The sequence below is a fragment of the Aulonocara sp. 'chitande type north' Nkhata Bay genome, linkage group LG9, assembly GCF_057382095.1.
Source record: "Aulonocara sp. 'chitande type north' Nkhata Bay isolate Kocher_YH1m ecotype deep benthic linkage group LG9, A_spYH_male_GT1.1, whole genome shotgun sequence".
NCBI classification, from domain to species: Eukaryota; Metazoa; Chordata; class Actinopteri; order Cichliformes; family Cichlidae; genus Aulonocara; species Aulonocara sp. 'chitande type north' Nkhata Bay.
The window spans coordinates 31,248,856-31,276,296 of record NC_141352.1 but is presented as its reverse complement, the minus strand read 5'-3'; the positions used below and the strand labels follow the sequence as shown (position 1 = coordinate 31,276,296).

The 27,441-nt window shown below is 43.2% G+C and overlaps 3 protein-coding genes across 3 annotated transcripts in view; 2 read left to right on the top strand and 1 right to left on the bottom strand.

Annotated features, from left to right (window-relative positions):
* Positions 1–1,148: 1,148 nt before the first annotated feature.
* On the top strand, positions 1,149–4,870 carry fitm1 (fat storage inducing transmembrane protein 1). Its single transcript, XM_086306939.1, has 2 exons — positions 1,149–1,541; positions 2,693–4,870. Exons 1-2 carry the CDS (start codon positions 1,255–1,257, stop codon positions 3,360–3,362), a joined length of 957 nt encoding a protein of 318 aa, XP_086163065.1. The 5' UTR covers positions 1,149–1,254; the 3' UTR covers positions 3,363–4,870.
* psme1 (proteasome activator subunit 1) lies at positions 3,553–7,367 on the bottom strand. The gene is made up of 11 exons (XM_086306940.1): positions 7,129–7,367; positions 6,868–6,900; positions 6,717–6,779; positions 6,540–6,638; positions 5,783–5,840; positions 5,373–5,470; positions 5,181–5,249; positions 5,030–5,097; positions 4,549–4,603; positions 4,264–4,350; positions 3,553–3,789 (listed from the first exon to the last, which is right to left on the bottom strand). Exons 1-11 carry the CDS (start codon positions 7,165–7,167, stop codon positions 3,709–3,711), a joined length of 750 nt encoding a protein of 249 aa, XP_086163066.1. The 5' UTR covers positions 7,168–7,367; the 3' UTR covers positions 3,553–3,708.
* A 9,057-nt stretch (positions 7,368–16,424) lies between these two features.
* The window catches only part of pck2 (phosphoenolpyruvate carboxykinase 2 (mitochondrial)), a 12,139-nt gene continuing 1,122 nt past the window's right edge, over positions 16,425–27,441 (top strand). Inside the window, exons 1-11 of the mRNA XM_086306938.1 lie at positions 16,425–16,836; positions 22,246–22,458; positions 22,560–22,744; positions 23,629–23,699; positions 23,892–24,027; positions 24,137–24,324; positions 24,485–24,647; positions 24,725–24,940; positions 26,021–26,158; positions 26,812–26,907; positions 27,030–27,441. The exon at positions 27,030–27,441 is cut by the window's right edge and continues 1,122 nt beyond it. Of these exons, the coding sequence (XP_086163064.1) occupies positions 16,805–16,836; positions 22,246–22,458; positions 22,560–22,744; positions 23,629–23,699; positions 23,892–24,027; positions 24,137–24,324; positions 24,485–24,647; positions 24,725–24,940; positions 26,021–26,158; positions 26,812–26,907; positions 27,030–27,441 (1,850 nt within the window). The 5' untranslated portion in view covers positions 16,425–16,804. The remainder of the gene's footprint in view (positions 16,837–22,245; positions 22,459–22,559; positions 22,745–23,628; positions 23,700–23,891; positions 24,028–24,136; positions 24,325–24,484; positions 24,648–24,724; positions 24,941–26,020; positions 26,159–26,811; positions 26,908–27,029) is intronic.

Below are 27,441 nucleotides of genomic sequence, written 5' to 3'. Positions count from 1 at the left end.
TATTTCACTCTCAGACTTTGCAGTTATAATAAAAACCTTTCTTCAAACGTATCACGAAGGGGCTGTTGGTCATTGATCAGATGTTTCAGGCTTTAAAAGTGTGGGAGCTGCAGGAGAAACTAGAACGACACTTCAAACAACACACATGACTCACGGGATGGGATTTTTAAACATTTGTCATTGAGCTTCTCTGTGTGTTTTATAGAGCTAACTGCAGCTGCCAGATATGCACACAGTTGACAATTAGCTGCTACAGGAGCCATAGCAAAGTTGTCTGAAGGTCATTGTAATGTCAGCAGTGCACTTACCGGCCTAAAATTAGACCTAACATACTTTGGCGTGCCTGGTTTCATTTACACCTACTGTTCTGACTTCTTACAAAAGACTCCAAAGCTCTGCTGGAAAAGTGCATCATCACAGTGAATTTCAAAAGTTTGCACTCATCATTTATTATTTACTACACTGGAAAGCTTTCTCTGAATAACTTTGAAGACTAACGAGAGAAACCAAAAATCCACCACCTCATGGAAGTTAGCAGTCCGTCTGCCATTAGTCTGCACTGGCTTGTGAAAACGGCATCAGTGTGCTTTATGTGAGCATGAGTACCACGGAAAGACTAAATGCAGTCCATTTGGCTCAGACGGTTGAAGGGGGGCTTTAAGAAGCTCCAGCCTGAGTACTGAGCCTGGAAATAAAGCAGACTGAACGTGCTGTGAGAAATGCAGCTGTCCATGGCGCCAAATGCAAGCTGGCAACCGCTTATAACTTAAATTAGTTTTGGCTCCAACAGCTCATTCTTAGACTGGAGAGTCCTGAAGGAGAGAACTGGAAAAGGAGCTAAATGATCCAAGGTCAGAATGAGACTACTATTATTATTACTTTTCCCAATGCAGGAAATGCAAATATAAGTGAGCAGCATCACGAGAGCTATTTTAAAAGAACTGGGATTTTTGTCATGAACTAAAGATTCATTTTGTTTACTTTTGAATTGTGTTTGAGCATTGCTGTGAAAATAATGGGGTCAATTACAGCAGCAAGCATTACTGCATCTCCTCTTTCTGCCTACGGGGGAGGGGTTTTGAGGGTAAAGGGGACATGGAGGGGGGGTTGTATTTTTGTAAACCATGTGTTCTCTCGCGTGCCTGACAGTGATAGAATAGAAAGGTCCTGGAGTGGGGACGGGTGTCCTTTTCCCAGACAAAAGCAAGCGAGGCAGACTCCACAGAGAGGGAGGACGAACACGGGTCGAACAACATGAATCTAAAGACAGGAAACTCCTCAAATGGCTTCACACCAGAGATCAGTTTGGATAAACTACACCGGATGGCTGCAGAGCTGATACTGCCTGGACGATCCATCTTGAGGCTCCTGAACACTGTTCTGGAGTTTGTTACAAACTTTCTGGCCCGAGTTTTAGGAAGCAGCCTGATCAGAAGACACTTCCACCTGCTGCTGTCTGGATTGGTCCTCTTTGGGCCTGTGCTCAGCTTCTGGGTATCAAAGTATAGCATCTTTGCAAACCGCAACCACTACCTGTACAGGTGAGGACTCCGGGAGACAATGAATTACTGCTTATAGTGCTTTGCGTACACCAGGGGTATCAAACATAAAGCACAGGGGCCAGAATTGGCTATTAGGTGGAGGACCTGTTTGTGGAGAGTTTAGCAATGATTTATCATGATTTAATTGGATGGAAATAATTGACTGAAATAGCTGTAGTAACTGCTGTCATTGCTAAAGGAAACTGTATATCTTTGATAAAGACACTGCTCCTTTAATAAACTCTTGACTCGGTAATAAAACCCAGCGCACCCTTGCTCACTGTAGTGCTCGCTGGGCTTTTACTGCTTCAGCCCTACTTAATCTGTTTTGATGGCAAACTTTCACGGAGTCTTTATTCTGAGTCAGCTTGTGGAACAATACAGTTCAGCATTTACAATCATCATAATGTCATTTGGCCCACTGTTTTAGGTTCATATAATCCATCACATATTTTTAAAATCCAGTTATGATATTAAATTATTCCTCATTTATTTTTGTGGATGCTTTGCTGCCACTCATTTGTCACATACACTGAGTAAACCCCCACCCAAAAACCAATACAATATTAATATACCACTTTTGAAAAACAAAAGCAGCACATAAATATTGTATGATAATGTCATTCTGAGGTATGATGATAACTATGAGGCAGTAGCAGAATTAAAGTCTTCCTCAGACTGTTCAGTGCACTTACATGGAACTAATTAAGTGAAACCACCGGCTCATCAACTTTGATACCTCAAAGCAAGTTTGAGTGAACTGAAAAAGTTAAAAAGACTCAGCTTTGCTGTAAAGCTTGAATTTTTATGCATATCAAAAATAGATTTACTTTCTGAGCACTGTGTTAGCAAGAAGCTCCTGGATCTGACCTGCTGGCTGCCTGAAGTCTTTGTGTGTTCTGTGTGGAGTCTGGATGTTCTTTCTCTGGCTTTCTCCGCCAATTCAAAGACATAAATGTCAGGGTAACTGGCGAATCTAAACTGCCCCAAATTGTGAATATGAGCATGAACGACTGACTTTCAACCTCCCCAGGATCCTCCTGTTGCTGTGACTGTGAGGAAAAAGTAATTCTACACATATTTCATTACTGCGTGTGTTTTGCTCATATATATGGTGTGTACTGATATCCTTATTCATCACGCTCTCACAGGAAGTTCCTGAGGTCCACTTGGGGTTGGACCTGCATCTTTACGAGCGCTTTCATCATCCTTCTCTCCCTCTCAGTCCGTCACTCCACCTCTCTTTCCCTCCGCCACCTCTCTCGAGTAGGCCTCACGGGTTTGCTCTGGTGGAGCTGTCAGCGCCTCCTGACGCTGCTGGAGGATGCAGCGGGGACCTGTTACGAGCCCATGACCCCAGGCCAGGACGGCCAGAGCCCGGCCTCCCCAGTACAGCCTCTGCTGCTCCTGCATGAAGACCAGAACAAGGCCTCCTGCCTGAAAGCCCACATGCTGTGGCGAGGCTACGAAGTCTCCCAGGACGTCCTCATCCTCTGCTTCTGCTGTCTGCTGCTTGTTGAGGAAATGTGTGTCTTTGGTCATCACTTGGAGCGACAAAAGCCTCTGCAGAGGTCACCCGGGACCCCGCTGAGAGTCGTCTTCCTCCTGTGTGTTCTTCTCCTCCTTGTTTGGATGTTTCTGCTGCTGTGTTTGCTTGCATACTTCCCAAAGTTTCCCTCCCAGCAGCTGGGTGGAGCTCTGGGCTACCTGGGGTGGAGAGGACTCTATCACGGATTGTATAGACTCGGATCGAGATGGGGTTGTCCTGGTTTGCCCAGAGAGGGACTTTCTACCACGGTGCACACCAACAAACAGCCTTAGTAGTGTGGCACCCTTAATGAAAATGGTTAGATTTTGGCACTGAAATGTCCTTCAAAGCTCAGGAACAAACTTCCAAACCCTCTTTTAAGACTGCATGCTGTAAATGTGACATCACGTTAATAGTTTGCTTTCTTTAGAGGTCAAAATTAGTCCAAAAAGAAGCTTAGAAATCTCATTCAGACAAAGTAAGTGAGAAAAACTGCTGCTTTATTGTGTAATCTGAACCAAAATGCAGGCACAGTTAGAAAAAGATTTCTGGGAGCAGGTGTATCATTACTTGATGAAGAGTGTCATTCTACACTGGTTGTTGCTTATTAAAAAAAAAAAAACGAGCCTGGAGTCTGCCTCAGTAGATGAGTGCTTTCCCATCTCCTCTGGGTCTCTTAATCTTGTCAAAGTTCTTGTTAATGATGTCAAACAACACAGCCTGGAGAGAGAAATAAAGACACAGAGTGTGATGCAGAAGCAGGATGATATAGGGAAGACAGACAGTTTACAGGGAGTCATAAAAGAGAGGGACGTCCAGATATGGAGCTGTAATCACGTCAAACAGCTCCTTTCATCATCGCCCGCAACGCCTTGTTCATTAGCGGCATCAAACACGGGAGGACAATGGCCGAAGGAAAGAGACGAGCTGATTAATGGACGGGAGACGGAGCGCCAATCAATTTAACACAAGCACTGCAATTAGTTTAATTACCCTCCTATTAAGAAGGAATGGATTCCATTTAAGCTGCCGCTCCCGCCGGTGGACACGACAGGCATATTTTACACCCAAGCCGCTCAATTTAAAATACAGAGCATGAAAACAGCAGATGGTACACGGAGTGTGGATCATGAGATTCAGGATACACGCAGTCAGAGAGGGCCAACTGTAAGCAAGAGGCAGTGGGTGTCTTACGTATGTATTGCGGATGTCCAAGACCACAAGGCGGAGCTCGCAGTATTGATATTGGTCCAGCTCGTGGACCAGCTGTCTGTAGTCTCCCTGCAGCAGAAAACCCACACCACAAACAGCGAGCGTATTAGCAAAACAATGTGTAGTATGATAAGCACATGACACAACAGCAACTAATTTATGCGGGAGAGAATGTCCTCATAAGTTTTTTTTTCCAGCGCACCGGCACACATTTTTCTCATTCACACATTAATATGCTTATTAGGATGCACAGCGGGAGACACTGACCACGTGGGGCGACTTGGAGGCTTTGGCCACAGCGTCACCCCTCTCGTTGTAATACCTGCCAAAACAAGGAGAAGAGAGGAGTTACAGTACCACCCACCTGTTTTAAAATAGCCCCCAGCGTTTCGCTAAATGTCACATCCAATGCCATATTCAACACATCAGTCTGGTTTTTAATAAAAAGACAAAGCAGAAGACTGCCTCTCATTATCTCTGTTAAGATTTTCTCACTTTTAAATGTGGAATTGAAGCCTTTCTGATTCTGCTTATATCTATATGACTTTTTTTCTGTTTGACTTCACTAAATAAAGATGGATGAGACCCTCTGAAAGCCTGAATTGCTGTTTATATGTATAGATTTCTCAGTAATTGTGGATATTCTTATGATACTGAGCGCAGCAGGTTTTGTGGTTTTCTCTGCCAAATACTTTTGATGGAGTAATGTCAGGTCTGTTTTCCTGGCTACGTCAGTGCAGGCTCTTACTTTGAAATCTGAGTCTGGAATCCTTCGATCTTGGTGCGTGTGTTGGTCAGCAGCTCAAACACTTTCTCCTGGTGGACACGAAGGAAGATTTAAAATGCAGCTGGATAAATTTCACCCTAAAGATAGACTCCACATGCGATTGTTTACTAACCTGGACAGCCACTCCGAAATTGTTCCCATCCTCAATTTTAGGAATCTGGAGTTGCACCCACATTGACACCTTCCAGGAAAATAAAAAGAAAAAAAACCCCACTAGTACAATATACAAGACTTTTTATCACATTAATATTTTCTGCACATAAAACCCGACGCATTTTTCTCCACATAAAGTTCTGAGACTGACCGTGTTGAGCTTCTCCTTCAGTGTCTGGATCTCAGTTTTGACCTTCGGCAGGAGGCTCTCCACCTTCTCATTGGTGCAGATGGGACCACATGGAGGGCCTGGAGGACAGAGGATAGCACTCCTTCACTTAGTGAGCTGCAGATTTGCTTTTCTAATATAGAAAAAGTTCCTTATGCCCTTGCTTTCTTCCAGTTAGCTAATCCGTGTGTAAACGGTGTTTAAACTTTGTATCATCAGCTCATGAGCCACAGTAGACTCATCAGTTTGTTACAAAGGAGCCAGAAAAGCAGTGATGTGTTTCATACATGGGTTTGGAGCCTTTCTTCCTGCAGTATTTATTGTCCTTATTTACAGGAATACGGTTACTGCTAAACGAATGCATCTTTCTTTCTATTTTCCCCCCCATTTACCTGCGTCTTCATCCTCTTTATCACTGTCCTTGTCTTTCTTCCCCTCCTTAGCCTCCTTCTGTAAAATAAGAATAGAAGGCATCGGGTCAGAGTTTTTGCTGATGATTAATCTCCAAGACAGCTAGGCTGCACGCCTTTTTCTCTTCTGGCTTTTCAACCTTGGGATCTCTGTTGGATTCTTTTTCTTTGCTTAAGACATGTAACCCAGTTGCAGCAATCTGTGCCCCTTGATATTCTAAGGAGACTCCAGCAGCTCCCGAAAGTTGTGCAACCACCCCAAATATTCTCCTAACCCTCGTTAAAAAAACCAGTGGCATTAGCTACACGGCTCTCTGCCCTCCTCTAAATCCCTGCATGAGTATTAGTTCAAGACACACAGCCTTTGTACAGTTTATAAAAATCTGAAATTCACAGCCGACTGAAGTAACATAAAAGACCCGCTCGCTGCCAGTTTGTAAAACAGCCCTTGGAAATTGCACTGTGATTGGTTGTCATGGTAACTGGGGACTCAGCATTGTGTCTTTATATAATGAAACACTAAATATAAACCCTGAGCCGAGGACCCCAGTTGAGAGGAGGCTCTATGAAGAAATTCAAAGGTTAGACAAATAAAACACAGATGTGAGGCTCCTCGATATGAAAGCCATTACATCTGGGTAATGGAAAAACAGCCGTCCTTCATAAATCACCCCGAATGCTCCTTTATTGGATTTATATCACAGTTTTAAAGAACAGTCTTCTGGGATGGAGTCCCCACCTGCTCTTTTTTCTTGCGCTTGGCCTCCTCTTTCGCCGGATCGGGTATCGGGATGTCGAGTGGAGCCTTCAAAGAAGGCAGATCGTTGCATCTGAAAGACTGACGCACAAACACAAGTCACCCAATGTGAGAATCAAGAGCCCAGTGGTATGTGCCCACAGTCACACAGGTGGATACCTTCAGCAGCTCCTGCAGCTCTTCAAGCTTCTGTGGGAAATATGTTGACACCAGCACCTCCGCCTGTTAAAACCAAGTAACAAAATCCACATTAACAATTCAAACTTGTGAAGCAGAGCTGGGAAAGATTTCGGATTTTCGTTTGAGTTACCTCCTTGGTGAGCTTTTGGCAGAAGTCGTCCACCTAGAATAAAGTCACAGATTTTAGGCTTGCTTATAAATGACCGTTTTATTTAGCCCCTGCTGCTGCTCACCTCCCGTGACCCCTGCTGTCCGTAGACAAACCCCATGAAAACAAACACTTATGTGGACACTAGCTCGCCTGCTAGCATCACTGACACACTAACCATGTAAGTGAAGGGAAAGGAGAGTTAGCTTGCTGCTACATAACACTTTGTGCTAGCGGACTCACCTGTTTCTTCGACTTGAGGCGAATATCCACAGCAGCCATGTCGTCTTTGGAGAGCAGAAGTTGTTTATTAGAGTTTAGTAAAGGCTTTGACTTCACAGGAGGCGGTTAGAAATAAGAATATGCTCTCTTTCTGTGTAATTCAATTCCGTGCACGACACGGACAAATACTCACAGTTACTCAGCATAAAAAGCGAAAATGAAAGTAAAGAGTGTTTTAGACAGTTCCGTACTTTCCTGCAATAATAGCGAATGGACGTGTTGCATTGTGGGCCGTGTAGTTTTATTTGACTTTATTTTATAAGGAGCAGTCGACTTCTCATTTCCCAGAAAATGGGGCTGTGATGGGAACAGAGTGGGGAAGTCTACAAGCAAAAAAAAAAAAAAAAACACTCAGAGAAATGCGTTTCTGTGTGGCAGTAGTTATTTCTTTGTCTTCGAAGGGCTAACCCTCATCCAAGAATAAAAAAAAAAGTCACCTAACTCAAGGGATGAACCAATGTTGAGTCTAAACATACACAATTTAGCCTCAAAAACCAATTCTTAAGGCACTTTAGTACGAGCAGCCTATCACAAAAACATATTTCGCCCCCTCATCGTTAAATCTGCAAAAATACCAAATATAAATTTGACAGGCATAAAATTATATTTTTGGACTAACAAGTTGATTCCTAAAAAGCTATTAGTTGAAAACCTGACATTTATCTGAGAATTTTGCAGTATGTCCTTAAAGAATTGAGGAACCTATCCTCAAAAACAGGATGATAAACCTAAAAATAGATAGACCTAAAAACTGTCTACAGCAGAAGAACAGTATCTGAAAGTCATGTCCTTAGAAGCAGGAAAAACAATACATCAAAAACCTGACACAGGACCTGAGAGACGCATCTGACCTTTTATTCATCTATTGCCTGTCCCGTTTGGTTCTTTTGCCATCAGAATTATTGTCTAAAGGCGAGGAAAGATGCCCAACGGATTTACTTTACCAAATGGACCATCCCAGCCTTGCCGTAATGGTCTATTTGATTCACCTTTTATTGTTTATTTTATTTTTTTATTTTCACTTGCAAGATACGGGACAGACTTGAATGAGGAAAAGAAAGGGGAGAAAGGAAGAGGGGGAAAAACAGCGGAGAAGAGGGACGGGGATAAAGGGCAAAAAACAAAAACCAACTAAATAAGCAGACAAAAAAAATACATATCAATCACCTGGATCACCTGTTGAAAAAGAAAAAAGAAAACAAGCAGAAGAATACGAGAGCAATACAATAAACAACATCACGATGATCTATGGGAATATAACAGTAAATACAAAATAATAAACATTATTGTGCAGCACGTAATATCGACAGCGCACAGTGTGCTTTGAGGAAGGAGCCAAAAAGGGTGTAGTTTGTGTGTGTGAGTCCCCGTGTGTACACCTGTGAGCATGAGCGCGCTTGTATTTAAAAGGTTCCTTCATGTAATGATCTGCTAGAGGGTGTGAGGAGCCACAGCCCCGTCCTCCAGGGCATGAAGCAGGTATGGAGGAGAAACTCCAGACATCCAGAGGCCCCCAGAACTCAAGAGACCAAGAAAGACCAACAGAGGGGCAGCCGCGCCACTGTCCCAGAAAGAGCTGAGGAGAGTCCCAGATGAGGGCTCACTCAGCAGCCGCGGAGCAGAAGCCAGGGGGAGTTGCAGTGACGTGCCCGTGAGCTCCGCCGGCAGCCAGCTGTGCCTGAGTGACCGAGCCCCAGGCCGAGAGGCCGAGGACACCCCACCCCCAAAGTGGCCCGAGCGAGCCCCAGGCTCCAGGCCCCGATAAGCGGCCACCAAGGAGTGAGCCGGTGTGTACCTGGACGCCCATCCCCGGGCGCACCAACGCACTGATGTCTGAGGGCGTCTGCCACCGGCAGGGGGAGTGATGGGGGGAGATAGGCCTCCATACCTTGGAGGGCCTGAGATGTCCCCAGAGAGGTGGCGTCTGACACCCAACCTGACATATAGACACAGACATACAGGCACACACAGATACAAACATCCATTCCCACCCTCATGCTCTCATATGCACTCACTCCACACTCAACCAACGTGGAGACAGACATAAAGAGACGCTGTACACACGATCACACTCCCCAAGCGTACTCTAGGAACTGGGTCTAGGTACCCTTGCCCCTGGAGGGGGGAACTGCACCCAGACCCAGGTGGTGTTACCCTTTTCCCTGCGGTGGGGAGAAGCAGACCGCCCCGACTCCGCAGCAGCAGGGAGGCCCCACACTCCAGACCCCAGTTGGACGGCCAACTCCTCCTCCTAGCCCCCCCGCTCCAGCAGGTCGCAGAGAACGGGGGGGTGAGAAGACTCCAAACCTCCCTCCACCCGCTCATATGTAGTGTTGATGCATGTGTGTTCTAAGGTGCATTTAAAACTCAGTGTCTACGTGTATTTAGAATTGAGAGGTGGGCAACAACGCCAGGGGTGAGGTGTACACCCTGATGGTCTTTTGGAGTCCGTGTAGCGTGCCCACCCCCAAGATGCTATATGTATGTGTTATGAGAGTGTGAGTAATGTAAATGTCTAAGCTGTGAGATAAAATTGAGGCACAAGAAGCCAGAAGGGGACAGAGGGGGATGCCTCCCCTGCACCCTGGTGACACACCTTTACCCCAAGGCCCTGCATGTGTGGGTGATTGTGGTGGAGCGGGAAGAGGGAGGCAGCTGGAGATGGGGAGGGAAGGAAGGGAGGGGCAAGTGACCCCTCCCTGGGGCCAGCTTCCCCGCTGACCCCAGTAGGAACCCCCATACTCCGCAACCTGCCAGGGAAAGGGGGCCCAGGCTCATCCGGACCGGGGCCCAGAACAGCAACATCAGTAAGCCTTTCTTAAAGAAGGGGGAAGAACGAGGAAAAGCTGAGATTACACAAAAATTAAATCACAGTGATGTCCTTCAAAGCACCTGGACAACTATTCCTGAAGACTACAGAAGAAAGCTGTCAAATAGAATTCAATCAATCAAACTTTATTTATAAAGCACTTTTCATACAAAAAAAAAAAAAAAGTAGCACAAAGTTCTTTACATGGTTAAAAGCAGCCCACCCCACCCCAATTCAGGCTGTGTGGATCTTACAAATGCTGACTAAAGCTCGTTAGATTGCACAAACTCTGTTTTTGTCTCATATTCTGATATATTCTGTATTTATGAAGAAACATATGAAGAAATGGCTCAAGACTTTTGCATAGTACTATATATCAATTTTTTGTCCATAACTATTATATATATTGTAATATTTAATACTCGGTTTATTTTATTTTATTTTGTCTTCTTTTTTCCTCTTCTTTATGTTTTTGTAAAAGCAAAAATCTTTGCATGTCACGGCTGGCGGAGTGAGCCGTGTGGAGTGGAGGAAAAGGAGGACCCAAAATGCAGCAAACTGATGATACGAGTGAAGTTTATTTACACGGTGGCAGTGGCAAAAACAGGCAATGAAGCATGAGTAATGACAAACCTAAACTGGGAGAAACTAAAGAGCAAACCTGAAATCTTACAAAACGGAGAGCGCAGCAGAGAGACGCAGACCAAGGACCAGGATACCAAGAAACACAGACGAGCCGACAACGAACACAGACCGACACCCACTATATATACACACACACAAGGTAATCGGGTAATCGCACACAGGAGGGAAGAACAGCTGATCTGAATACACATGATGACTGGAGGACACAAGCGGAACACAATGACAACAGACACAGACTTTCAGAACAAAACAGGAAATCTAGAACCCGAACCGGACACAAGGGGGGAGGACACAGAATAACTAGAACAGAGGGAAATAATCACAAAACACAAAACGCTGGGTCAACGACCCAGGACCATGACATTGCACCCATTAACCTAACCTAAAAATCAGAGCAATATCTGAAAAATAATTTATAAAAAAATCAATCTTAAATCAAGTTTAATGCTCAGATTGACCCTAAGACATATTCCCGTCCTCTCAGTTATGTGTGTTAGATGTTAGATGTGTGAACAAATTCTGTATCAGTCTGTGAATTATGGGTGCTTCCACTGGTGGGTGCTGTTGTTCAGTGTGGAGTAAAGAAAAAGGATTATGAAGACAAACGACAGCTTTATGTTCCTCTAACCATTGGAAATTGTGTAAAGTGTCTAAACTACAGTCTTGTCTATATGCAATTAGGGACTGGTTATTGGATAATTTCCTGCTCCTTAATACTGATAAGCCAGAGTTAATGGTCATTGGACCACAAAAATTTCAGTACTTATCCCAAAATTTCAACTTGAAATTGCAGGGACAAGGTTGAAAACTTGGGCGTGTGGTTTGACAGGGTGCTCTCCTCGAGTCTCATGTAAAAGAGACAACAAAGACCGCCTTTTATCATTTAAAGACGTTTTGTCAAGCGACACTGCAGAGGTTCTTGTCCATGCATTTGTGTCTTCATGTATCGATTATTGTAACGCTCTTCTTTCTGGGCTACCAAAGAAAAGTTTTAGAGGTTTACAGATGGTGCAAAATGCAGCTGCTCGCATTTTAATGAAAACTGGGGAAATTTGAGCACATTACCCCTGTACTGAGACCTCTTCATATGCTACCTTGTCAGGTTCAACAGATTTTAAGGTCCTGCTGCTCACCTACAAGGTCTTAAATGGATTGGCACCTTCATAACTCTCTGACCTTTTGCACCTTTATGTTCCACCCCGTGCTCTCTGATCTCAGGATTCTGGCCTTCTAAAAGTTCCTAGAGCCATGAAAAATCTACATCAAATCATTAAATAAAGCTCAAATGAACCTGAAAGATGCTTCTAAGATTTGATTTTATGTTTTAAATCTTTGCTGGATTAAACTACAGGAATAAAAGGAAAAGTGACAAACTTTTGAAAAGAAAGAAAGAAAAAGAGCACTACTCATTATTGATAGGTGAGCGTCCCTGCTGCTACACCAATATTCAGCTGTTACAATAGCTCTTTCATCAGGAGCTGTGTGGACAGAGGCATGGGCTGCTGTAAAGAGTAAAGCAAATAAAGATACCTGAGTGAAGTGACGACACGTCAGAGCCTCCCACTGTAAACAGGATACCGTCCAACTACAGGTCATCCTGTGCCAGCACAGTCTGAGTTGGGACATTATCAGGTAAACCTATCACGTCTAATGACAAAAAGACAGTAAAAACACCACACAGCTTTAACTACTTTGTTAAATCCTTCTCTTATTTCCTGCCCACTGTTGTAGTGTTGGAGCGTACATAACTATGTAGTTGTTTTCTTTTCACCTGTAGTATATGGCACCATAAAATGTAACACTAGAAAAACAATCACTCAGCAGACACGAGGTGACAGTTCAGAGCAAAGGGCGGCTGCACTCGACTGAACTCCATTAGCTATTGCAGCTTTGATTTTGACTGGGTGAGCGATTAAAGGTCTGCACTGTGTTATTCAGTTTGGGGAGGACGTTGAGAAATGATCCAGACAAAGTTCATGCGACTGAACAGGAGTGTAGAAAGAGAGAGGTGGCTTCATGAGTGGCTGGCGTGATGTAAACGACTTTATTTACAGACCTGTCATATTAACACTAATGGTGTATGTGTGTCAGAAAGAAAGCATGCAGCGCTGAGCCTTTGAAGTTCTTGCAAACCATTATTTATGCAGACTGAGAAGAGTAAAGGATTATGGTTTCAGAGATTTCAAATAAATCATTGTAATTTTCTTAATTTACTTTGCCATCCCCTCACAACCCTAAAAAAGAAACCACGCCATCATCCCAGCCTGTCCTTGTTTTTTTGGACTTTGAGTTTACTGGTGAGGCTTTTGGGCCACAACAACATGATGAAAACACCTTAGCAGGACAAAATGTGCCTGACAGAAGTTACAACACACTCGTGTACACATATAATTGATGCTGCAGCTCTGAGATGCCGTGCTTCTAGCATGTTACAGATGTCACAACTTGAAATGGTTTTGTGTTTGCATGGGGAGAGCATACCTGTAATCCACAGGAAAGGTGTGTGTGTGTTATATCAGTTGTCTGCTGACTCTGCAAGCCCTATCAGACAACATGAGACATGAGGGGTGAAGTTTAACCAGATATATTGGATTGCTGTGTCTCTCTTTATCTCCCAGTGTCCAACCCCACCCTTTTACTTGCCCCTGTCTCACAGTTTCATTTGTGTGTGTGTAAGTTCCCAGAGAGAGGGAAATGTAACAGGATAACATCTACAGCTGTGCCGTGTCTTATAAATATGATCGGTGTAGTGAAAAGTGATAATTACAGCCATATTCCATTAAACATTATAAATAAAACCTAAAAACTTAGCAGCTTTGAATTTGTCGCACCACTCAAATAACATTTATTATAAAGTCATATCTGCAAATCCTTCATTTACATTTCTTTCAGAGACAAATGATGTGATGATTTTCACTTCTTGGTTTGAATGAAATCCAATTTTGTGCCCTGTTTCAGGGTGTTGAATCTCAAACCTGCTAACTGCTCTTTGTATTCACCAATGCTGACAGAAAGTTAATTACCGAGTGTCAGGTTTTCAGCCTGAAAGGTTATGGCTTTTCTTTATTTCCTACAATGGTTCTTTACTTTAACATGGACCATTGTGGGAGGTCTTTATCCTTCAAAAAAAGGCTTCTACCAGAGGCCTGGGAGCTTGAGGGTGCTGCCCAGTATCTGTTTCCTAGGACTGTGCTCTTCTGGACGGAAATCTTGGATGTTCCAGGGATCTGTTGGAGCCACTTGGCCAGTTCTGGGGGGTCATTACACCACCATACCACTGGAACCACTGTTGCCTTCACCCTCCACATCTTCTTGAGCTCTCCTCTGAGCCCTTGGTGTTTCTCAAGCTTCTTATGTTTCTTCTTCCTGATGTTGCTGTCTTTTCGTATTGCTACATTTCTAACCCTATCACTACAGCCGTCTTCCTCTGCTTGTCCACCACTAATATGTCCGGTTGGTTAGCCATCATTATTTTGTCCATCTGTATCTGGAAGTCCCACAGGATCTTAGCTCAGTTATTCAAAATCACCAAAAGTCAAAAGGTCTCCCATTTTGACCTCGGGACTTCCAGGCCACACTCAGTACAGATGTTCCTGCATACTATGACTTGGTTATGGTCCTGCCTGCTAGCATCTTGCACCCTGCTGTTATTTGCTGGATTGTCTCAGAAGAATCTTTAATGTCTATCAATCTTGTGCTTATACCTTGTTCCTGTGCTGGCATGGTTAGTGCCTTTGTGTTGTTTTTCAGTCCAGCTCAGTGTGGTTCACTGGAGTCCCAGAGCCTTAGAAATGGCTTTGTAACCCTTTCCAGACTGGCAGATGCCAGTGACTTTGTTTATTGGCTGTTTCTTTAGATCCTGGTGTGATGTGTTGCGTTTTGAGATCTTTTAGCCTACTTCACCTTTCTAGTCTTTTTTTTTAATCTTGATTCAACCAGCCTGGCAGTAATTAGGCCTGGGTGTGGCTCATGAAGCTGAACTCATGTTTCCAACAATGTGATTAGAATAAAATAGAATAGCCCTTTATTGTCATTGTACATGTACAACGAGTGTGAGTGGCCTGAGTTATGGGGTTTCTCTAACCATGGCTCTGATTAGTCAGGTGAGTGGCCGTTGGTGTTGTGGGTCCAAGTGAGATCAGCGGAGATATGGGTGCCCAGACACCCAAGAGGTGGAGAAGATTCCACCCATTCTCCATTTATAATCGATCGAGTGGGCCCGTGGAAAGCCTTATATATGTAGGAAAACTAAAGGTGCCTGGCCTCGTGAGAAATGAGCTGTCACTTGAAACCTATTTCCAGCATCAGCAGTTTACCTTTAGGGCGTTCTGCAGTTGTTTTTCTTTATGTTGTTTTCAGTTTTCATTCTCAGTTTTGTGTAGGCTACTTCCACAGGTTTACACCAGGAATGTGAAACTCATTTTACATGGTGGGCCACATACAGCTCATGCTGATCTTATGTTCTGTCAGTGTACAGAAATTTGGATACAAACCAAATCAATTACGTTAATATAACAAGAAGAAGCACAATTTCAATAGTACATCTCAGTTTATCTACGTGATAGATAGAGGTGCAGAGAAGTACACACCCCCATCACCATCAACGGCGCTGCTGTGGAGAGAGTGAGCAGCTTCCGGTTCCTTGGCGTACATTTGGCTGAGGATCTTACGTGGTCAGTACACACAAACAAAACAGTGAAGAAGGCGCAGCAGCGCCTCTTCTTTCTCAGGAGACTGAAAAGATTCGGCATGAGCCCCCGCATCCTCAGGACCTTCTATCACTGTGCCATTGAGAGCATCCTCACTGGATGCATCACCACCTGGTATGGCAACAGCACCGCCTACAACTGCAAAGCTCTCCAGCGAGTAGTGCGGTGCTCTGAACGGATAATTGGAGGTGAGCTTCCCTCCCTCCAAGACATCTACAGGAAGCGCTGCCTGAGGAAAGCGGGGAGGATCATCAAGGACTCCAGTCACCCCAGCCATAAACTGTTCAGACTACTTCCATCAGGAAGGAGGTTCTGCAGCATCGGGTCCCGTACCAGCAGACTGAGAGACAGCTTCTTCCATCAGGCCATCAGACTGCTGAACACGTCATAGACACCTCAGCTTCACTACTGGAACTTCAACATTATGCACTACATACCGTACAGTAATGCCGCTGTTTTGCACATATTCAACTCTGTATATTTTTATATATTTTATTTTATTATTGTTTACTATTTAATTTGTAAAAATGTGTATACACACACACACACACACACACACACACACACACACACACACACACACACACACACACACAAGAATTTCACTTGCATGTGCTGTGCCAGTGTGCCTGCACATGTGATGTGACAATAAAAAGTGATTTGATTTGATTTGTGATAAACAAATACTGCTTTATTAAATGAATGAAATATGCCAGCATCACTCTTTGTGAAATAAATATGTAATAAATCTATTAGTAATTACTTTTGTAGTATGAATGGACATGGTGGAGGTATTTATCAGTGGGGAAAACTGTTAAACTTGTGAAAATACAGTTAAAATTCAAAAATGTATGTTCTGCATCAAATTTTCCAAACTCCTCCAATTGGCCGGATTGGAGTCTTGACCGGGCCGATTCTGGCTCGCGGTCCGTATGTTTGCCACCAGTGGTTTACATCCTTTCCATAAGTCTTGCGCTCCCATCTAAACGAAGTGAGAATCGGTGAGAATGTATTTCCGCGCCCTCGCTCGAACTTCCGGTTACTCCCCTCCACGCTGGTACTCCGTGCCTGTTTGTACTCAAGCACTGTGAAAACTTGCATCATCCAGGAGGGGGGACAAAACAGCAGCCGAACATAAATGGGCACGACAGAAGTAACCTATAGGATATTTAATTGTTCCAGAGGAAGCGCCTCCCCCAGATGTGAGTCGGCCGGTCACAGTTGAGTGTACAAAGCGGCAGACGGGCGGAGGACTCGCGGGGACATCCAGTTTGCCGGTGTGGAGGTGTCTCCGTGTAAATGTACACGTTGAGCAAAGTGCAAGGTCCCCTCAGTGCACGTACAGATATGAGCTCTGACCGACTCTAGCGACTGCTGCTCCTCGTGTCTCCCTCTCAGCTAGCTTTTATGTGCCTTTTTACACTGTGATTTTTTTTTTTTTTAAATATAAGCTAGTTTAACTTTTAAACCAAAGATGTCGTGCCTTTTACTGGGAGTCATACGAAGGTGGGTTATCGCGGCTTTCTAGTGTTTCTGCGATTTAAATGTGTGTCTGCTTTATTCTAACTTCTTTTGTTTTAAAAGTGTTTTGCTTGCTGTTTAGGTTACGATAAACGCGCGGGCAACAGTCACCCCTTCACTGTATTTTCGATGCTTTTATTTTGAAAAGAAAATGACACTAAGCATGAAAACTGAATTCGTTAAGACCATTTTTTGTATGAAAACTAAAAAAGAGACCATTTTGAAGTAAGAGTTTAGACACTGTAGCAGTCTTCATTTATTGTAACAGATTTACATATTCCCAAACTATTCTACTATTCTAAGGAGTTCCTGGAAACAGTTTCACCTTACTGTGACTCTTCCTGTTTGACAGCTGTTCTGTTACCTGCTGAAAAATGTCGTTTGACCTGATAGTTGATACTGGATAATGAAGTTATTTGCTGGCACTCATGACACAAATATAATTTCATGTCTTTATGACTGAAGGAACACATCAGGATAATTTGCCATCTAAACTTTGCTGCTTTTACCCCTCCAGGATTTGTGATAAGCCAACATCACACAAGACTGAAAGTGAGCACTCGATGACATTGTGTGTGTGTTTGCGCATTTATTTTGCTATCATGGATGCATGTTAGAGAGTGGGTGAATTAGTGACTCAGTGACCTGTGGATTTTGTTTGTATTTCCACTTGAGAGATTGCTCATGCCCGGAGGCATGTCCCAGAGTATTTTACTGTGTATTCACCACAGTAGGAGGAGTACTAATGCATGCAGCATGTGTGCATGCTCCTTGAAGTGATGTGCTGGCTTGTCTTTGCTTGATGATTAGACTCCTCCTTAAAGAGGCCTTTGACCAGGATCTGTCAGGGCTTTGAAGGTGGACTGTAGGCGTGTCGGCCTGTGGTGTGTGAGGATTGGCTTACTCACTTGGAGGTGTGTTAGGGGAACAAGTTGTTTATCTAGGATAATCAATAACAGAGCTTAGTGATGAGTTCTTTGAAAGTGTTTGGTCGGAAAAATATTAATCCTTAAACATTAGACCAGGTCCTGCTGAATAGTTGTTCCCTTGATGGCTTATGTCTGGATAAATCTATGCAACAATATACCAAGCAGGAGGCAAAGACATGGCATAATCAGATGGTTGACTGCAGGGAAAGTTGGATGAGTCATCAAAGTCTTTACAGGATTTCTAAAAAAATGTAAAAATATCACAGTTTCTCTGTTGCAGACAAAGAAAAGCAAAGCTGCTAATCTCTTCTCCCAGCTCCCATGAGTTCCTTAGCAAGAAAATGAACAGTTAAAACATTTGCTCGTGTTTAATTCACTTCAAATTCAATCCAGCTCATCCTAATCTCAGTCACACTGGAGATAATATTCAGCACCACCCTTGTTAATTATCATCAGCAGTGTGACAATGATGATGTTTTGGAGCATAGGTAATTGATTTACTGTGGAGGGGGTAAAGGGTCTAAAAGTCTGCAGAGCTGACCAAAGGGACCGGTTTATCGGAAGTCACAGATAAGCCTAAACAAAGTGTTGTCATTTTTGGGTCAAAGGTCAAATAATAGTTGTCTGTTACCGTTGCTGTAGAGCCACAGCCTTGTTGCCCAATAGAACGACAGCCAATCAGTCAAAAGCTGCAGACACAGTGTTGTTTGTAGATGATTATCTCGTCAAGAAACGGGTTTAGTGTCTTTCTCAAATACACCAAATGAGCTGCAGCTGCTCCAAACTGTGGGTACAGTTTACTGGTAAGAAAATGTAAATTCAGTTGAAAAGTCAGCTACAGACCTAACGCACTGTGTCTGAAAGCTGCTTTAAAGTTGGCCTTGAGTGTGACAGTAGTTCTTACTCCTCAGCTCTGTGCCTTCACACTGCTGGGTCATGTGATGCCTTGCTCATCTTGAACTTCTTGTTGTGCCTGCTGCTCACACCCTTTGTACATTCAGACCAGACTAATGTGTATGTGTGCATGCATCAGTGAAAGCGAGCACATGTGTGCGTGCGTGTGTGTGTGTACAGGATGTATGTATAATGAACCACCGACTGCTGCCAATTGGAGCCACGTGCCTGCAGCTGACTTCATGTATTGATCTTTGAAACAAAGTGAATGTGTGTGATTTGTTTTGGCAGTTATTAGCTGCTCCTTTTAAAAAAACGGGCCTCTCATGCGACCATAAAGAACACGAATTTCACTTTTTTCTAAAGAGGTCATGGGGTTCAGCCATAGTGTCCACAGACACAAAGCACATGCATTGTGTGTTCTATTGTCAGAGACAGGCAAAGGACACGCATGCAGACACCCATAGGCTTGTGTTGTAACTGCATACATGATGACTCTCAGTGGCTTATGTTTGTGAATATCAAGCTGCTAACAAACAGAGGGCCCTGCACCCACCCACAGACCTCTCAGCATATGTGGAAAGGTCAGCTTGAGGCTTTTAGGTTTCTCTAATAACAACAACAAAGACACCTCATTATCACTGCTGCCGCAAAGTGATACTCAGTGGATTAAACTTTGACACTTTTTAACTTGCTTTTTTTCAAGTGTCATATTTGAAACCATCCTGTGTCCTTTAAAGGTTACATCTTGGAAAAATGTCATACATGAAGATACTAAAGGTTATACATAAAAATAAAAACACAAAAACAAGTTGTTTCTGAGGGGGCCGTACGGAGTGACTGAAGACCAGAAACAACAACAAATATTTAAAAATGCTGCCAACAGACAAAGAGCACCACACACTTCAGTATTACTGTCAAACATCAAACAACAAGGACACCTGTCTGTACATTTACAATGCACTGCAGCATTTGGTACATTTAGACTGGGAGGGCACTGTGATATTGTGGCACAATTGCGTCATAGCAAGAAGGCCCTGGCAAAAAATCCAGGCTTTTGCATGTTCTCCCCACATCTCAGTCCAAAGACACGAGTTTGGGTTAACTGTTCATTCTACATTGGCCATTGGTGTGAATGTGAACGTGAACGGTTGTTTGTCTCTTTGTGTTAGCCCTGTGATAAATGGTGTACACCCTGGACACGTCATCTATCTTACTCCCTGTAACATCTGGAATACAGCGGCCCCTCATTTATGGCGGGAGTTATTTTGAAAGTTTAACCAAAAGGCATTTCAAGTAGAAATGGGCTGACATATCCTGAGTATAACCATGTATAATATCCACTGAAGTTAAAAAGAGGTGCTTTGCAACATTATACTGCGGTGTGTCAAATAAAAAAGTCAAATATGTAATTTTCAGACCATAAGGTGCACGGGATCATAAGGCACGTTAAGCGAAACAAAGCACTCAGATAAATCAAACTTTATTCAACTCATTCTTCTTGCTTCCTCCACTTCTGTACCATTGATTCATTAATGCTGTATTCTATAACAGCTGCTCTATTCCCATGTTGTTGCAGTATATTAATGACTAACCTCGTATTGTGGATGGATTATCTCAGTTATTCTCCTGACTGAAGTTTGGTCCGTTTACAGCATCCTGCCATGCGATTGCATTTGTCTCTAACCATCAGGAACCTTAACGTTAACTTTTATAAGTGGAAAAGTGTTAGTGTTCATCCTCCAGCTTCACTGTTTATGTTATGCTAACATAGCTGTGTCGCTAGCGATCACGTAGCACATCATTATATACCAGCTAGCCCAACTTCAGTAACACAACAAACGTCACTGCTGTTTAGTTTCCTGTCTTCATTTATGTTGGAAGTGATAGCAGAGCTTTATGTTTGAATTTTTTCAGAAATCTTAGTTAGAACATGCTATGTCATGCTTAGGTAACTAGCGAAACTAGCGAGCTAACTTCCTGCTTGCTTCTAACTCCGTTAAGTGTAATAAATTCTGTTTTCATGGATGCCTGGATGTTAAACTTCATAGTTACATCTGGTAAAGCAGCAAAGCGGAACGTTTTATTAAAGATGAAAGAATCTAGACAGTTTTTCTCTCAGTGATGCTGCAGTGTTCGTTTGACTTTGGGACATGAAACGGACAGAGTTTAGGACCCAGATTACTCCCAGATTTACAAGCACCTTAGTCCAACAAATACGGTGTTCTGGGAATCCATCCTACCTGACAAACCATCCTACCTATTGTTTCTGCGCGGAAACTGACGGACAAACACCAAACTAGTTCCGCATCACTGCAGTGGCACCATTTTTACAAACTAATTCTGGTTCATCCATTTCACTCAACGATCCGCTTTCTCCCTTCTCATTCTCCGTTGCCGCCATGCTTTTTCAGCCATGTGCGTATGAAAACAAAGGCACTGCGCATGCGCGTTTTACCCATATTCTATCGTGATATTTCATTTTCTTATCGCTGCCTGACATTGTACCGGTATTACCGTAAACGGTATAATATGGCCCAGCCCTATCCAGTATTATAGAATGAAACCAAAGATCAAAAATTGTTTTCTGGTCCAGAACATGGGAATAGAGCAGCTGTGAGAGAATTCAGCATTAATGAATCAATAGTACGGAATCAGAATCAGAATACTTTATTGATCCTTAAGGGAAATTAAGTAGAGAAAGGAAGAAGAATGAGTTGAGTAAAGTTTGAAATGTCTGACTGTTTTGTTTCGCTTAATGCGCCTCATAATCTGGTACGCTAACTTCTACCTTCCTTTAGCATGTCCAGAAGTCCAACTTTTTGTGGGATGGTTAGCATCTTCCTCTGCCTTTTTGGGTGCTACTGCAGGCGCCTTTGACGGTGCAAAATGTTTTGTTGACATTGTTGTGTTTGTTTGGGAGAAAACATACAACCATACAGTACAGCACTTCAGAGTCACACTACTAGCCATAGAAGATTTATGTAAATTTGACAAGCTGAACGTATTCTGTACTGTACAGGAGACACAGACATGGAGATTAATTGACAATGGTCTACAGCCAATCAGGACGCAGAACACAATGCACTGTTACAAAAAAAAGCATGCAAAATTGCACACACAAAAAAACCCGCAAAACAGGGAGGCTGTGAAAGGTTAACCGGGATATAGCGAGGGACCACTGTAGTTTGCCCCCATCCCCTGGATCATTAATTGGGTAAGCGGAAGAAAATGGATGAATAGCTAGATTACATGAGGAGACTCGCCTTGTATTAGTCTCTTGTGGCAGGTTTTTGCAGGAATTTACTCTAAAGAATGAAAGAAGGAAGACGTTTGATTGCTTTATAGATATGTCTCTCAGCTGTCCCCTGGCAAATTCACCGCTCTAAGCTTGGTCAGTTATTTATTTTATGCGTTGTATGGCAAAAGAAAAAACATTGGATTTCAGTCCAACAAATACTATTGTTAAAGAAGTTCTGATCTCTTCAGGTTGGAGTTGTGTTTAGTCTGTTTTGTTGGATTTTTCTTCTAGTCGCCAGTAGAGTGATTTTAAATTGTCCTTCTCTTTCAGGAAGGGTGGTTTCGGGGCGAGCGTCGGGGTTCGATCTCTGGCCTCAATCACGTCGCTGCCACCCGCGGTGGCCGACTTTGTGAAGGGGGCTGTGGAGGAGTGTAAGCCTACCAATGTACACGTGGTGACTGGGACGCCGGAAGAGACGGCCAACATCCTGGCAGGTCTGGAGAGGGATGGCATGGTCAAGAAGCTTCCCAAATATGAGAACTGGTAAAGATAATGGAACAGCATACAAAACAAAGCAATCACCTAAAGTAGTTATTTGGAAACATGCTGTGAGAGCTTTCAATAATAAACGTTTTATTTGGCAGTTGGTTGGCACGTACAGACCCAAAAGATGTGGCCCGAGTGGAGAGCAAGACTGTGATAGTGACCAAGAAGAAGAGAGACACGATCCCCATCCCTGCTGCAGGGGTGAAAAGCCAGCTGGGTAGCTGGATGAGTGAGTCTGACTGGCAGAAAGCCAGAGAGGAGCGTTTCCCTGGCAGCATGGCCGGTACGTAATTGGACGGAAGTCAAATGTTTGTTCATTGTTGCCAGGAGACCGAGCATTTTCACCTTTCCTCTGTTTTAATTGACTGTCACGTTCACTTCGTTAAAGGATTCTATTTAAAAAGGGATATTTTCATTTTAATGCTAATAAAATGTTTTAAGAATAGTTTGAAAAATGGTTTTAAAAAACAGGAAGGATTTTAAAAGCAACTTAACATCAGGAACTTTAAATAAGCTGAGGTGTTTTTAAAAAAATATATATATATTGTGAGGCCTGCTTCAGTTTTTTTTTCTTCTTGTCACTGTTGAGTTTGTTGCCTGTTAGAACAGGATTAGCTTCCACGTTTGTTGCTGTGTTATAAATCCTGCTTTTAGGTACACACCTTAACCTCAAGGTTTAGGTGAGCTTCGAGAAACAGTCATTATTCTGTGAGGTAATAGGCGAACATCTGTGATCCATATATATTTATTTATTGTTTAGGGCTTTTTAGTCTTTATAGTGGTGTGTGATTGCTTGCTCACTCTGTGTGCTAACCTGCAGCTGACCCATAAGTATTTATAAGGGGAGGGGCTACTTTAAACACCTGCAGGTCACTAAAAACATGTTGTACTCTTTCAGCTAGTGTGTGCTTGGATTCTTGGCCAGTGTAACAACTTTTCTTTGTGGTATAGAAAAGTGTACCTTATTGATCATATTAGACATGCAGTCTGCATAGCTCCCAATTATTATCACAAAGATCTCAAGGAAAATGTGTTTACAACCTTTAACTATATCGGTGCTGTTGCTTGATCTACTTGACCTTCAGCTTTTAGATTTGAACCTTGTTTTCTACATCAGCTAAAGTAACTGCATCAATGTGTTGTTTTTAATCTGTGTCCTCACTGTAGGCCGGACTATGTATGTGATCCCCTTCAGCATGGGTCCCGTAGGCTCAGCTCTGACCAAATATGGTGTCCAGGTAAAAGCTATTGTTCTCTCACTAGTTCATACTCAGCAAAAACCTGCAGTAAACACGTGAGCCTGCTGTGCTGCTTTCTTCCAGTGAATTGCTGTAATTTATTTTGTGTGTACTTTTTATTTTTATTTTTTTTAATCACTGGGCTTCCTAAGTTATAGGTCAGCGTAATAATCAGTTTATTTTTTCTTCCAGGTGACGGACTCCCCGTATGTTGTGGCCAGTATGGGTATCATGACGCGTATGGGCACTCCTGTTCTCAATAAACTGGCTGAGGGAGTGGAGTTTGTCCGCTGTCAGCACTCCGTGGGGCGACCTTTACCTCTCAAAGGTGCAGATTTCAAGAGCCTGAATCGAGTTTTATTTGTAATTTCTATCCGTTTTTGCAACATTTTATACATTTTCCTGCCTTTTATTTGTTCCCTCCTTTTTACTACTAGCTCCTCTGGTGAACTCGTGGCCCTGCAACCCAGAAAAGGTGCTGATATCCCACCTGCCCGACACCAGGCAGATCCTCTCCTTCGGCAGTGGCTATGGAGGGAACTCTCTCCTTGGGAAAAAGTGCTTTGCCCTGCGCATCGCCTCCCGCATCGCCAAAGATGAAGGCTGGCTGGCTGAGCACATGCTGGTTAGAATGCTATGTAATGATTATGACCTGAGTCTGAATTAAAGAGGGTTTATTTTAATTAAAAACATTAACACTACAAGCCTACACCTTCTACATTTATTAAAAACGTGGAGTTATATTCTTGCTAATATTAATATTTCCCTCTTTCTTCTCTCTTCAGATCCTAGGAATCACCAGTCCTCAGGGTGTGAAGCGATACATTGCAGCTGCCTTCCCCAGCGCTTGTGGTAAAACCAACCTGGCCATGATGAAACCAGCTCTACCAGGCTGGAAGGTTGAGTGTGTAGGCGACGACATTGCCTGGATGAAGTTTGACAGCCAAGGTGAGTGAAGCACTCACTTCATTTTAGTAATCCAAAAATAATCTGTAGTTACAAAAAGCCCTCTAATCTTTCTGTAGGTAAACTGAGGGCCATCAACCCAGAGAACGGGTTCTTTGGCGTGGCCCCGGGCACCTCCAACAAGACCAACCCCTACGCCATGGCTACTATTGTTAAAAATACTGTGTTCACCAATGTTGGTGAAACCAGCGATGGGGGTGTGTGGTGGGAAGGACTCGACCCCCCTCCTGCTGACATGGCGCTCACAGATTGGCATGGCAAAACCTGGAAACAAGGTGACATCAGTTGTTGTGTATCAGTATACTTAACAGTCAAAGTATATACAGCACCATCTGCTGGTGAACCAAAGCAAAGTCACAAATTTAGAACTGGGTGGAAGTAGTGATTCCCGGGCCCCCTGGTGGTCTGCAAAGGTACTGCAGGTGGGCCGCAGTATTAACTGACATTCAGATTCAAAATACTTTAATAAGATTATTATGTGGGTTACAGTTACTCCAAGAAAGTAACAGCAACAGACTAAACTAATTAAATAATACAATTTACTACAATGTTTACAAATTTAAGAAATAGCACAATGTATATATGTATACAAACTGCTCAATTATAAATATCAAGAATATTACAGAGGTTAAATTTATATGATTGATATTTAACTCTAATCTGTGAAACGTCGTAATTTGTTATTTTACCGTAGAGCACGTGCAAAAGGGTGTAAGTATTGGAGTTGTACGGGGAGATTTCCTGTGTCATTCAGTGGTGTATTTGAGTAATCTCGGTCTGTCACTGAATGTGCTTCTGTGATTAGCCAGCAAGCCATGGAGTGGGTGGGAGGTTTTATCCAGCATTGTCCTTATCTTGGACAACATCAGCCTCTCAGAAATTCAGTTTGAAATTACTCACAAATCTGTAGAGTGACACATTTATAAAAAAAATGTGAATTCAAACTGGTAATAGGAGACGGCTAGTTTGTGGGTCCTTAGGGACTAGAAAAGCGCTATACAAATACAGGCCATTTACCATTTTTTACCATTACTCAGTTGCAGGTGGATCGCATATTGGTGTTATACTACTTTGCATATGACTGTGCAGCAACACGTGTTCTGTTTAGGTTTTTAATGCAGTTTTCAAGGAAATGCATGGCTCTCTTTGTTTGAGAGTGAAGATTTATAATTGGGTGTCCCCATGAGATTTTCAGTTTTTTTTCCAGGGGTTGCAGTACTCTTGACTTTGGTAGGTCAAGAGTACTGCGAGAGTCAAGAGTAGACGCAGTTAACCATTAACCATGACATTAAAAACACGAGCTGTTAACAAACAAACAAACAAACAAACAAGCAGTTTGTCTTCTTTGTACACAGGAAGCTCAACACTCTGCGCCCACCCCAACTCCCGTTTCTGTGCACCAGCGGCTCAGTGTCCCATCATTGACCCCCAGTGGGAGAGTGAGGAGGGTGTCCCCATTGATGCCATCATCTTTGGTGGGAGGAGGCCAGAAGGTTGGTGCCAAGTTTAAACACACTTTGTACCCCGGTGGATTCATATTATCACATTTTGGCTGTTCATCCACACAAAAACACCCACAACACATTTAAAATGAAACGGTGCAGTCTTGATGTTCATGGGCAACATGAACAAATATACAACATATACAATATACAGCATATACAAATACAGGCCATTTACCATTCATCAATAACATTTTCAGCTTTAGTGAAATGAAATGGTTTTTTTTTTTGAGAAATTATAGATGTATTATATATTACACTCCTGTCTGTTTTGTTGGATCAGTCGGGGTACATACTGACTCAAGATGCCATATGTAAATTAAGAGAATATGGTGGCTCTGTATTTTACTGGTTTACACTTATTGGTAAATAAAAGCGGGTACATGGGTCTGGCCTGTGTGGGTACATTGACTTAAAAGGTTGGGAGTCACTGTTTTAATAGAGACACAAGATAGGACTCGCAGTGCTTGAAATAGTCAAGCATTGATTGCAGTTTATGGTTCATGAAGTACGATGTATTTTCTCTTTTGAGTGTATTACAACAGCATGAAGTTTTTAAAAAAATAAATAATTGGAGCGCAGTATAACTTGTAGCAGAAAGTAGGCTTGCACCGAATCTGATCACATGATGTTGATGTTGTCAGGAGTCCCATTGGTCTACGAGTCTTTGAACTGGCAGCACGGAGTATTTATTGGAGCTGCAATGAGGTCTGAGGCCACAGCAGCTGCTGAGCATAAAGGTACGGATCCTCACATGTTTCTGAGATGCAGTTCTGTGAAACTCTCCGGAGCGGTCTCTTTACTTTTGCTGTTTTTCACATAATGAAATAATGAGGAAGTTGCTTTTCCATTTTCCCTCCAGGCAAGGTGATCATGCACGACCCCTTCGCCATGCGGCCGTTCTTCGGCTACAACTTTGGAGACTACCTCGCTCACTGGCTGAGCATGCAGAGCCGTAAGGCCCCCACTCAGCTGCCCAAGATCTTCCACGTCAACTGGTTCAGAAAGGACCCGGCAACCGGCGCCTTCCTGTGGCCTGGCTTCGGTGAGAACGCCCGCGTGCTAGAGTGGATCTTTAAACGCTGCGGCAGAGAGAGAGAGGACGAGGCAGCCAAAAAGAGCATCATCGGCTGGGTGCCACAAGATGGTGCCATCGACACTAAAGGTCTGGGCAGCAAGGTAGATATGGGCGCACTGTTTGACGTGCCCAAGCCTTTCTGGCAGAAGGAGACCCAGGAATTGAAAGCCTACTTTACTCAGCAGGTTGGCACTGA